The 12,894-nt window shown below is 36.8% G+C and overlaps 1 protein-coding gene and 1 pseudogene across 1 annotated transcript in view; both read left to right on the top strand.

Annotated features, from left to right (window-relative positions):
- LOC139310209 (inter-alpha-trypsin inhibitor heavy chain H3-like) overlaps positions 1–4,602 on the top strand; it is a 28,148-nt pseudogene extending 23,546 nt beyond the window's left edge.
- Positions 4,603–6,987: 2,385 nt separating this feature from the next.
- LOC139310208 (inter-alpha-trypsin inhibitor heavy chain H3-like) overlaps positions 6,988–12,894 on the top strand; it is a 44,791-nt gene continuing 38,884 nt past the window's right edge. The window contains exons 1-6 of the mRNA XM_070934369.1: positions 6,988–7,080; positions 8,095–8,115; positions 8,796–8,962; positions 9,481–9,585; positions 9,787–9,949; positions 10,138–10,248. Of these exons, the coding sequence (XP_070790470.1) occupies positions 6,988–7,080; positions 8,095–8,115; positions 8,796–8,962; positions 9,481–9,585; positions 9,787–9,949; positions 10,138–10,248 (660 nt within the window). The remainder of the gene's footprint in view (positions 7,081–8,094; positions 8,116–8,795; positions 8,963–9,480; positions 9,586–9,786; positions 9,950–10,137; positions 10,249–12,894) is intronic.

Raw genomic sequence — 12,894 nt, 5'->3', positions numbered from 1 at the left:
CCCTGAATCACTATCTGAGCTGAGTAGCTATAGAAATCAAGTAAATAAATTTTAATTAAATTTAATCAATACAAGTTTAACAAAAATATATAGTATGGAAAGTGTTCTGCCTTCTGGAATCCAGGAAAAGACATATTTTAAAAATACGTTATTTACATATAAACCATCCCCTTAATATCACTTCTGGACTTTAGGTATGACCGTCAATGGACAGCTTATTGGAGATAAAAAGAGCATCAACAATGTAAGACCACAGAACACATATTTTGGAAAACTTGGGATTGTAACTATGAATCAGAATGTAAGGCTTGAAATAACAACTCAAAATATCATCCTTCAAAATGGTGGAAAAAGGAGAGTATTCAGTTGGCTTGATGAAGTTGCCTTACAACAACCCGGGTGAGCTGTTCATACCCCTAAGATATAAAAGTGTTGCTTTTAAATCAGGAATGAGTGACTTAAAGCTTCTGTAATTTTCCACGTGGTCTATTCCAAAAGCCTAAGACAAGATACCAGATCAGATTTCTGACAAGTTAGCCTCATTTCTTTGCAAAATGCAATGAGAGAAAAAAGAATGTCAGAAAGACTGGATGTTCCCACCCACTGTTTCTACGTCTGCCCTCCCTTTGGGCTCTGCTCTTAATCTCTGCTTGTTTCAGCTCTATTAACAATGCATTCCCCCAACAGACTAACCCTGAAAGAAGGTGACTTTCACAAGGAAACAAGTTTGCCCAGTCCTTATATAAACAAAGTGGGGTAGTTTTTATAAGGTTTTTAAATTTTTATAAAAATGAACTGCAACTTTCATAAATATGAGTCAGTTTCCAAATGTCTGTTTTTTGTTCACATGATCATGAGGATTCTGCAACTGTCGTAAGTGTCATAAATTGCTTTTTCAGTAACTTCAGTTACTAAATGATTGGTTGTAATTTAAGGACTACCTGCACAGATACATATTTTCATTTATCTATGAAAATGTACCTGCCAAAAGTGTGGCACATAAATCTATGTCCCAATATATATTTAAAGGCTGGAGGATTGTCTGGGACTGGTTTCAGCTACAGTTGATAAACCTAATCTACAAGGTGGGGAAGTTGGCATTCTACAGATTTTTATGGACATTTACTGTATATTTTTGAAACTGAATTTTTTATTGCAGTTGTAACCAACACATTTATACTTTTTCCTATCTTCTCTTGTGTATGGGGCGTAATTACCTTAAATTCAAGTTGCTCTTTGTTTCAGATAAATGCTATATAATTTATTTAATATAAATATTTCAGAAAAAATATAGGGGGACCTTTGATACTTCCTGCACTTTTCTTAATTGCTTTGGTATATGTGAGCAAAAAGTCTTTTTTTCCCCCCCTCTCTCCTTCAAATAGCATTGGAAATACAGAAAAGAATAAAACATATGTACTATGTATACTTCCCAGAGTCACGATGTGAGATGGGTGGATATACAAATGTGTTTAAATAAATAAATAAATAAAACCATATATGGGTATCCAGATCCAGACAATTGTATGGAAGCAAAGTCTGGACTTGGATTGACTTGCTGTCTATAGCAATTGTCCATAAAGGCCAATCTTTGCAAGTCAACATTGTTAGATGTTTGCAAGTTAGAAGGATAGGCTAAAATTGTCCTACATTCAGTCTAGTGCAGACGTAGGCACTTTATGGCTCCTTGGCCACTTCTGGCCCTTTGGCTCTCCATGTCTGGCCTGTGTGGATTGCTTGTATTTTGAAAGCAACTGTTTGTTTGTTTTCAGTTTACATATCTGCATGCATGCATGCCTATGCACTTTCAGAACTCTGTTGGTTTGACCCTCCACAACAATCACAATTTCTCATGTGTCCCATTGGGAAAATTAATTGCCCACTTCTGGTTTAGTGTATTACGTACATAGTGATCCTGGCTGAACTTGAGTCCAATCTCTAGAGCTAGTAACCAGCATAATGTAATCAGAGCAATTGTTTCAGGTGAGTGGTTTATTTGCTTTGCTCTACTTCAGCCTGCTTCATTGGTGAATGAATGGATAGCTTCATCATTTAATAAGGTTGAGGGCCAGAATTGATAGGATAGAATTTAATGCTAGGCTTCATTTAAACAATAGCCGTGTGCTTACAGATGCCTTCTTCAGAAATGGTTTTCGCCTTGCTACCAATTTCCCGAATTCGAATCTCTGCATTATGCATACTAATAATGATGTTTTCCTGCTTGGTTTCTCTTTTCCCACTTAGTTTGACACTAATAATCACACGAAAACAGAGCATAGAGGTTTCGATGGATAACGGAGCAAAGTTTGTTGTTGTTCTACACCAAGTGTGGAAGAAACATCCACTACACCGAGATTTCCTGGGATTTTACATGACGGATAGTCACAGATTATCTGAACAAACGCATGGTTTACTAGGTAACGCAAAGATGTTATTCTAAGGATTTTTTAGTTTTGTTTTTTTCCCACCACTTTTCTTTCATAAGGCATATAGTCTTCTGACTTGTCATGAGATTAAACTGGTTTGGCATTGATTTGGCATGAGATTAAAAAGGCAGCAATTTTTGCTTTTCATTTTTTTTTTTTTTTTGTTTCTAGGTATGTAATACTTATTTCTGGACTGTATCACATGCCAAAATCATTTGTCTATAAAAGTTGTTGCGTTTGGGTGGGTTTTATTTTTATTATTATGAGTAATGTCCACTTTAGTTTACACCAACACATTCCATTCAATCCCTATGGCCAGATTACAGCACACTGCCTGACATAGATAGCAATAAATGCATCTTGTTGTTTATGTATTAAAAAATCAGCAAACATAAAAAAAAAAAACCTGGCAGAATTGGTAAAAGACAGGTAAAAATAGGGAGGGGGGAGAGAGTCTCTAGACAAAGGGAAGCAAATTGAAATGGGCTAAGGAACTGGAAGGGAGAGAGAGAGAAGCTAGAAAAGAGTCTCCTTATATAGGAGATGGGCAGCATAAAAATTTAATAAATAAAATAATGAGAAAGATAATGTATTATTAACAAAAGACCATAAGAAAGGCTGAGTTCCAAAGAATTGAGGCCTTTGAACTATTGTGCTGGAGAAGACTCCTGCGAGTCCCTTGGACTGCAAGGCGACCCAACCAGTCAGTCCTAGAGTCTCCTCTGACTGTTCTTTAGAAGGCCAGATCCTGAAGATGAAACTCAAATACTTTGGCCACCTAATGAAAAGGAAGGACACACTGGAGAAGAGCCTAATGCTGGGAAATATTGAGGGCAAATGAAGAAGGCGACGACAGAGAACGAGGTGGCTGGATGGAGTCAGTGAAGCAGTAGGTGTGAGCTTAAATGGACTCCAGAGGATGGTAGAGGACAGGAAGACTGGAGGAACATTGTCCATGCAGTCGCAGTGGGTCGGACACAACTTCACAACTAACAACAACAACAAAAGACTATTTCTAAATTAAAAAGTACAGAACTTTCCAAATTAACTGGAAACAATTTTTTAGGCAATTGGCATAGACAGTTTCAAAGTTAATGTCTTGGTTATCCCAGGTTTACTCATTTTCTGTACAGAATAGAGATGAAAGATGGAATCACCAGTTTATTCCTTCTCTTCTTTGGACTTTGAAAGAAACAATTTGATGTACAGGGATAATGTAGCAAACTCCTTTGCTTTTCTCCCTGATTAGGTTTCTTCTTTAATACAGATGCAAAAAACCCCAACAACCTATGCCATGAAGATCCATCAAGAGCCATTGTACAGGAGCTGTACACAATAATGGGGAGAACCAGAACCTTCATTTTCTAGAGCCATTTTATCTCATCTATAGCTCTTTGTCTCTGTCATATGTAAACACTCATACACACAAAGCTCAGACAATTTCCAAATCAGTATTTTGGATCATCCAAACAGGTTTATTTTAAATTTGAACTTTAGTGCCCCATTACCAATCCCAATGGTATTGTGACCCATATAAGGCAAGTTCTCTGAAAGCAGGAGAGTACTGTACTGTATGCAACCATTCTGTATAAGTAAAAAATAGGATTAGGACCTCAACAGGGTAGCTATAAAAGTAGGTACATCTAATTTACAGCCACAATTAGCACTGCCAAATGCAAGATGTAGCTCTTATGATTTGCTCTTGAATGACTGACAACTATTTAATCAAGGTCCTGTTTTGCTCTCAAATGACTGGCAACTGTTTAATAATTACTGCTGCTGCTGTCATGTTTATTTTAAGGGCAATTTTTCCACCCAATTGACTTTGATATACTTGAGGTCCACCCTGGATCGGATCCAGAAAAACCAGATGCCACCATGATTGTGAAAAATAACCAGCTGACAGTAACCAGGTAAAGAGAGCCTGACATTTTAGCTGACATTGATACGCTTGCCTGAACTGGATTCTCTAAACTCATTGCTTTCTGTGTTATATTGTAGGGGATGGCAGAAGGATTATACAGCTGATATCCAGCATGGCACCAATATCCCTTGCTGGTTTATTCACAACAATGGAGACGGCCTTATTGATGGCAATCACACAGACTATATTGTTCCCAGCATATTTTGAAATAAAAAAACCAAGAGAAATGATGATGATGATGATGATGATGATGATGATGATGATGATGAAAAGGTTCATGCTATGGTAATTGCTTGTGATATCATCTGAAGAAATATTTTAATGCTGGAGATTTAGCTGTGAATCCTAACTGATATTCCGCTCCATGGCTTAGGGCCGGGGTATCCCCGAGACTGCCTTCTGCCACCAATAGCCTCCCACCGGCCAGTTCGCTCGCACAGAGAGGGCCTCCTCAGGGTGCCATCGGCCAGACAATGTCAGCTGGCGACCCCCAGGGGGAGAGCCTTCTCTGTGGCGGCACCTGCCCTCTGGAACGACCTACCCCCTGAGATACATACGATACCAGACCTCCGGACTTTTCGTCAGGCCCTGAAAACACATCTATTTCGTCTAGCCGGGCTGGCTTGATCCCATCCCTTCGGTTTTAATTGAAATTGGTTTTAATTGAGTTGTTTTAAATTGATAGCCAAAATTATATAATGTTTTTAAAATGCTTTTAAATTTTATGTTATGTTTTATCATGGCTGTTCACCACCCTGAGTCCTGTTGGAGAAGGGCGGTATACAAATTAAAATAAATAAATAAATAAATAAATAAATAAATAAATAAATAAATAAATAAATAAATAAATAAATAAATATTCATAATACAATTAGTATATCTTGTGCTGAGATTTAATTTCAATAAGTTGGAAAACTTTTTTATTTACCCATTTATTTTCTACTCACTCCTGAATGTGTCTAAACAAGTTTATATAACTAAACGTTAAATATGGAAAACCTGTAAGTTGCAACATAAAAACCGCTCTAAAATGTCTGAATAAGGCTGTGCCTAAATTTTAATAATGTGTGTGCATGCATGTGTGTGCGTGAGCTCCAATAGCAAGTTTGTTCTAAAGAAAATTCCTCATTACAGGAATAATATTAATATGCAGAAATGCTCAAAATATCAAACTTCCAGTTTGCAAGAAAGGAAAAATATGGGCAACTGTCATGAACCCATTGATGACAACTGCTGCAAATCCAACTGCTTTAGATAGATATTAAATAATATGGTGAACAAGATGGAATCTTACCAAATTTTCAATTCAAACCTTTATTGTCAGTGCACATCATATGTGATTGTATATGTGAACATATGTGAGATTGGTTGAGCTCCCTCAGTAAACCCCCCCCAACACAATACAACTCACAGTGAAGACAAAAAATCCCTAACCCAATAAATCATATTAACAAAACACCCAGTCCTATTGCACCAGTGTGAACATGTTACACATTGCGCCGGCCCTGCAGTCCATCAAACTATGTAGTTATGATGTTATTTCTCATTCAGAAGTCTGATAGCCCAGGGATAAAAACCGTTCTTCAGCCTGTTTGTGCAGCTGGCTATATTTCTATATCTCCTTCCCGATGGTAGGAGGGTAAAGAAGTGATGACCAGAGTGAGAGTCATCCCTGAGAATTTTCCTCACTCTTCGAAGGCAGTGGGTATTACTTGTTCCCCCCCACCCCACAGCTTTAATTTTTGGAAAATGCTATTCTACTACTTTCAATTATATCAAGTGAAGAAATTGCCAAATGAAATACAATCTAAACTCCATTTCAGAAATCAGTGTATTACTATTATCTTTCTCATCTTTCCTATTACCATTTACTATAGATAACTTATAATTATATTACTTTGTTGTTTGTATATTTACTGAGAGCTTATGCACTGCAGACAAATTCCTTGTATGTCCTATCACACTTGCCCAGTAAAGAATAAAGAATATTGTATCTTATGTATTAGCTACTGCATTACAAAACAAAGAGGACAAAAGAATAAAAACTTTCTTTTAAAGAAAAGGCAAAGTGAAATCCAATAAAGGATTTGCATAATGTGTGCATTTAGCAATAGCTCTTAGACTTACCCTGTTTCCCCCAAAATAAGACATCCCCTGATAATAAGCCCAATCGGGCTTCTGAGCGCATGGCAATAAGGCCAAGCACTTATTTCAGGGTTCAAAAAAATATAAGACAGGGTCTTATTTTCGGTAAAACATGGTATATACCTCTTCACAGTGCTTTATAGCCTACATACTGCACTCACAATTCCAAATTATCACTAGTCAGAAAGGTTGGAGAGACACCTGTCCTAATTTACATGCATAAAAACATAATGACTTTAATTGAAATAGAAGTCTCCAGTGGGAAATATATCCAGGTGACCAAAGTGCTAGTTCAAGAAATCACAAGATGATCACATTTCTGAAAAGTGTTTTTGTGGCCTTGGACTGTCTAACTTTCATGAGGAAATTTCATCAACCATTTTCCAAAGATAAATATTTGCCATAGTTACTTTGGTGTTACTCTTTGACTAATTACAAAGTTAACTACAAATACAGGTCCTTCCAAACTAACATTTTTATTTTTCTTCCAACATGGGGAAGGGTATCCCATGTTACGTTTTACTGGCTTTGATTCCTGCTCTTGTAACTTCAGATATTTTGATAAACCCTTTGAGAAACATTAAGGTATGTAGCTAAATGTATAAAGTTGCTTCTTTTTTTCCTTCAGAATTTTTTAAAGTTTTGAACAGCAACTGCAAATCCACTATATGAGATCCTTCAAGACTTCTTCAGCCTTCTGCCTGCCTGATTCAGGATACATTTACTTACCAGTACACTTAATTTGACTGAAATTCTAAAGTTCATAGAAACTGGTTGCCTATGAAATCTCATGCCCTGAGCTGCCTGGCTCAGATGTGCTGCATTTGGATATGAAGCAGGCAAAGTTATGCTGGTCTATGACCATAATAAAGATTTGATTTGAAGCCAGCAAGGGACTATGGTTCCTTACTGTGCCTGTTAACAAGTCCTTGACTTCTTTTATGAGCTGCTGAGACATACCCTTAGGGAGGTTGTGTTGGACCCAGACTTGATTGGCCTTATTTGGATCTATATGCTGTACATCATGTTGTGCATTTCAGTAATTTTTTGGGGGAAGATACTGAATTAAGAAAGAATAAAGCAAGGATGTATGTCTGATCGTGGCATGTTTAAAATGGATGTATGGTGGTACATAGATACACACATACATACATACATTACATACATGAGAGATCTATCCACCATACCTATGTTTATACCTAACTTACCTAAAATTGAACTGAGGCAGCTCCACAGATATGCCTCTGAGGAACGGTAGAAAAACTACCATTTTTCTAAATCATATTTATTTTAATTAGTATGGTAATTTTTGGCATATTTTCCAGATGTTTGTTTATTTTCTGCTCGTGTAATTAATGTTTTGAAATTAGACAGGCTGGTAAAATGATAGGGATTTGTTTGGTATGAACCCAGCCAAGGTTATGTGTGCTGATTATTCAGACTTCATTTTATGGAAGTTCTCCTTTATTGTGAAAAGAATTACTCACTTAAAATGAAAAGAAATGTGGAATAACATACAACTACTATGCAGCATATTTGATAAGATACAGCATCTGTTGTTTGGCAATAATTAATCTTTTTTTCACTCTTTATTTGTAGAAGAGAAGTGCTACTGATGTGGTAAGTAACCTTTTATTTAGAATGCTGATCATTAAGTTTAGATGGCACATACAAAATACAAATATTTTCTCTTAGTCATATGTATCTTCATTGCTGGGCTTAAAGAAATCATCAGCTTGAAAGTTATGTTTATTTCTTCAAAAATCAGTCCTCTTGTGTTTAGGGATGTTTTAACTCTGAGCAAACGGCATATTTCATTCAGTCTTGCAAAGTACCCATCACATGCAAGTGTGCAAAGGCATCATCACTCACTTTTATGAAGGAGACTACCTCATGCATGGATTCAGGGGGTAACAAATATCTGCTTGCGTTCCCTTCATGGAAAGAAAGTAAAATTTCTTTAAAATATAATACAAGACTTTGTCTGTGAGGATCAGAGATAAAAATCTGACCCACAATTTCCCTCATTATATAGTCCATTATATAGTTCTCTAGATGTGGCCTTTGGATTTCATTTTAAAAAATAACAGGAATGGAACAAGAAAATGATTGAGGTCAGTTGCAATTTAATTAGCACTTTGTCAGTAAATAAAACATTAATCAAATGTAATTAGCATTAAAATAAATACTACGTATGTAATGTGAGGTATAGAAAGATCCTTGTGCTATAAGTGTTTAAAATGAAGATAATATATTAACAGCACATTTCTGTATAACCATGTGACTTTTCTATTCTCTAGCACACTCACGCCATAGAAATCTACTGGGTGAAAATAGACTGCAGTGTTACTTCCAGGTTTTCCCGTAATGTCATCACTAGTCGAGCTGTGAATCGTGCCAATGTGTCCAAGGAAGCTCAGTTTGATGTGGAGCTCCCCAAAACAGCCTTTATTTCCAACTTTACCTTGTATGTGCATTATTTTCCTATTTTTATATGCTTTGGAGATCAGTCTAGCAATAATTAAGCCATTAAGATACTGTTAACAGAATAACTATCAGAATTATAGAGTTACAGAGGATGTTGTAGCCACCTAATCCAGTTATGTGCTCAAAATAGGAAACCTAAAACTAAGGCTTCCCTCATAACCTCTCCGTTCTTACCAGTCTAGGTAACAGATTCCATCACAGCATTATTCTTACCTTCATTCTTTTTAATGATCATCCAAAATATGGCCTCCTATTGCATAAGCTCCTCTGAAATAGACATGCCCTCTGGTTAGAGTTTCTACCAATCTGCTCTGCAATATCCAGAGAAGGTCTTTCTTCATCTTTCTTCAGTATGGTTTCAGTCCTATAGAGGCAGCATTCTTTCCAGTCTCTTTGTTATACCTCTCAAATATCTCCTTTACTTGCTAAACTGAAGCAAAAAAACCCCAAGTAACATATCTGCACATATATTCAGATATCTGATGTATCTTTCAATAGGACAATTGATGGTGTCACTTATCCTGGAATCATTAAAGAAAAAGAAGCTGCCCAAAAGCGGTATCAACAAGCAGTTTCAAGGGGCCAGACTGCAGGGCTTGTGAAGTAAGTATGTGAGGCCACACTGAATCTGTTTCATTATTTCATTTCCTGTCCTAAGTATTTATTCAATAAACAGATGCTAAATAAATGAACAAAGAGCAAAATAAAGTATTAAATAGTGGGCTATATTATTCATCATCAGGATATGTGATCTTTTATGACTCTCTTGAATCTTATGAACCTTACTTTGTTTAACATGTGAAGGGCTGCTGGAAGAAAAACAGAGAAATTCAGTGTTTCGGTCAATATTGCATCATCCAGCAAAGTTACTTTTCAATTGACTTATGAAGAACTCTTGAAGAGAAAGTTTGGAAAATATGAGATGTTTATCAAAGTCAACCCAAAACAGCTTGTCAATAAATTTGAGGTACGATCAAATGTATTGTCGCTTTATCTTGTAGTAGTTTTTGGAAACGTTTGTGAATGATGCTCAGAACTATTAATTTGGAAACAAATGTATAAACAACTATGAAATTAATTTTTTTTAATGCTTTGTTTATCTGATTTTTTTCTCGGACTTGCTAATGTCAACATAATTTTAAATCAATGTTACAGATTGAAGCAAACATCTTTGAGCCTCAAGACATCAGTGAACTTGAAGTTGAAGGGACATTCCTCAACAACGAACTGCTACCAGTTGTGAAAAAGTCTTTTTCAGGAAAAAAGGTATGCCTGGTAATAGAATCTTGAAGGGTGATTCATACAAGGTAGTTCTTGCCTAATGACCAGCGGGATGGCAATTGGGGTTGCAAGGATTTTTCTTGCTAAGCACGTTCTGTAGCAATGGGAAGCCCAGTTGCAATTCCCATTGTTAATTGAGGATTAACTATAAAGAGTTGGAAGCATGCCATGATCTTGGTCATGATGTTGGCTGGAGATTTCCCCTAAGGTAAGTACAGAAGAAGCCCCTGCTTGCAAATTAAGTATAGAAGATTCACAAGCAAGAAGCAAAAATTACAATGGTGCCTTATGATATGTGCCTTATAACACTATCCAGAAGTAAAGAAAAGAAAGAATGACCCCTTGAATATATTTCTTAAAAGTAATCTATTTGCTTCGTGGAACACAGCTAATAGGTTATTTTGTCCCAGTCAGGGGTCTAAATGAGACATGGCCCAGGACAACCACAATCAAAGATGCAGGCACAGAATTATTTAAGGATACTTCACAAAAGTAAAAGTAGTTCCCAAGCATTTCCCTATATCAGGGATAGGCAATAAAAAGAATGTGTGTACAGAAAAACAACAATCTCAATGTGTATTTCTCGTTCTTGCATCTGGTGTATAGACAAGGATCAAGTTGCATGTTTGAATTCATGGATGCTCTTCTGTAACTTGAAGAAGTCTTTCTTTTTCAAGTTATTTAATATCATGGTAGCTTTTACATACGTATATATGCGTTCCTTCATATAGGAAAGTAGTCTTTACATATAGGTATTGAGCAACATTTCACTTGAAGCTGCTCTGAATTCTTTGAGATTGAGACATTTAATAAACTAAATTAAACTACTGAACAATATTATTATGAAAGTGTTTTTTACTGCTGGTACAAAGATTCTATTGTAATCTTTGCCATGTTTTGGGAAGTATCTCTTTCCAACCCATCTCATTTTGTAGAATTAAACACTATATTGTCTTCTGCATCACACTAATTGTGAAGACCAATTTGTGTCCAAAGAACTTCCTCTCTTTTGGTACCTCTGTGTTTTCTTAGAAAAAAATTCAATATCTTTTCTACCAGGATGTAGCTATTTATCTTCCCTCCAGTGTGGTTCCTTGTGGAAGTATCTAGTATATTTTCCTCTCCGACTTGAAGAGAAATCATTTAGAAGGCATTGCCTTGAGTTGAGTATCTTATCTATGGTTGGAAGTCTCTAGTGGCCTTTGTTTCTGCTTATGGCATCACTTCTATTTCTTCTTTATTATGAAGGTTCAATAATTTCTTCTTGCTATGAAAGCTGCACTATTGCTTCTTCTCTTGTCACTTCTAAGTTAAATCTCAATATTCAATTAGTAGTGACTCCTTGTCATCATCAAAATATGCCTTCCTGTATATTTTAGTAGAATGCAGGGAATTAGGTATCTCTTGTGTCCATTTAGTATCTTCATATTTTAAGGATATTTCATTGCAGAAGTGAAGAGGATAGTTTTATGAGGTATTAAATATATGCATACGTCTTGGATTCCAACACTTAATGTGCTTCACATGGTCTTATATTAGTATTCCTCGATTTACAACAGTAAATCGAGGAATACTTACAACATTTACAACAATTACAATAGACTATTGCAGAACATAAACAATGCTTAAACGTAGAACTGGTATGGTACATCCAGGCTTATGGAAAAAAATAATGAATAAAATCAGTGAAGAAGGAGGAGATAAAAGTAATAAATATCATAATGCAAATATGACAAAAGAAAGAAAGAAAAGAAAAGAAAAGAAAAGAAAGAAAGAAAGAAAGAAAGAAAGAAAGAAAGAAAGAAAGAAAGAAAGAAAGAATCCTGATCGTATAAGTGTAGCCAGTAAGAGACAATGCAGAGTAAGATATGCAGAGTAAGTCTTCTTAGACAAAAAAAGGAGATAAAAATGCAATTTTCCACTGCTAGCTTTTCTTGCATTCATTGTTCCTACAGATGTAGAAAGGCTGGTACATGCAATGTTGGATCTTGAAATATTTAATAATTCAAATTACACTACAGCTGAATTTCAAAAGAAACTCCTGGCTCATCCCATTCTAAATACTGTATTTTTCAGACTATAAGACACACTCTCCCCCCCAAAAAGTGGGTGGAAATGTCTGTGTCTTATAGAGCTAATATTCCGGTGGGGGAGGGCGGTTAGTGCAGCTCCGATCAGTTGTTCTTGGCAGTGGGGATCACTGCTACAACCGCTTATCACTGCCTATTGCCGCCAATTCGTGGCAATCGGCAGCGAACGGTGGTGAACGGGTGGTGGTGAATGGGCAGTGATGGCAGTGAATGGGCCACGGCGAATGGGCCGTGGTGGTGGTGAATGGGCCATAGCAGTGACGAATGGGCCATGATGGCAGGGAATGGGCCACGGTGGTGGCCCGCAGGTGGCAGGGAATGGGCAGTGGTGAACAGGTGGCGGTGAATGGCGGCGAACAGGTGGCAGTGAATGGCGGTGAACAGGTGGCAGTGAATGGGCAGTGGTGAACAGGTGGCGGCGAATGGGCCACAGCGAATCGGATGCAGCGAACGAATGGTAGAGGCAGAGGAGGATTTTTTTTCTTGTTTTCTTCCTCTAAAGCTAATGTGCGTTTTATAATCTGGAGCGTCTTATAGTGCG

This window comes from Pituophis catenifer, unplaced genomic scaffold (genome assembly GCF_029215685.1).
Source record: "Pituophis catenifer annectens isolate HBS135680 unplaced genomic scaffold, rPitCat1.0.hap2 SCAF_2, whole genome shotgun sequence".
In the NCBI taxonomy this organism is placed as follows: Eukaryota; Metazoa; Chordata; class Lepidosauria; order Squamata; family Colubridae; genus Pituophis; species Pituophis catenifer.
The sequence above is the reverse complement of the archived record's forward strand: the minus strand, read 5'-3'. Positions and strand labels throughout refer to the sequence as shown.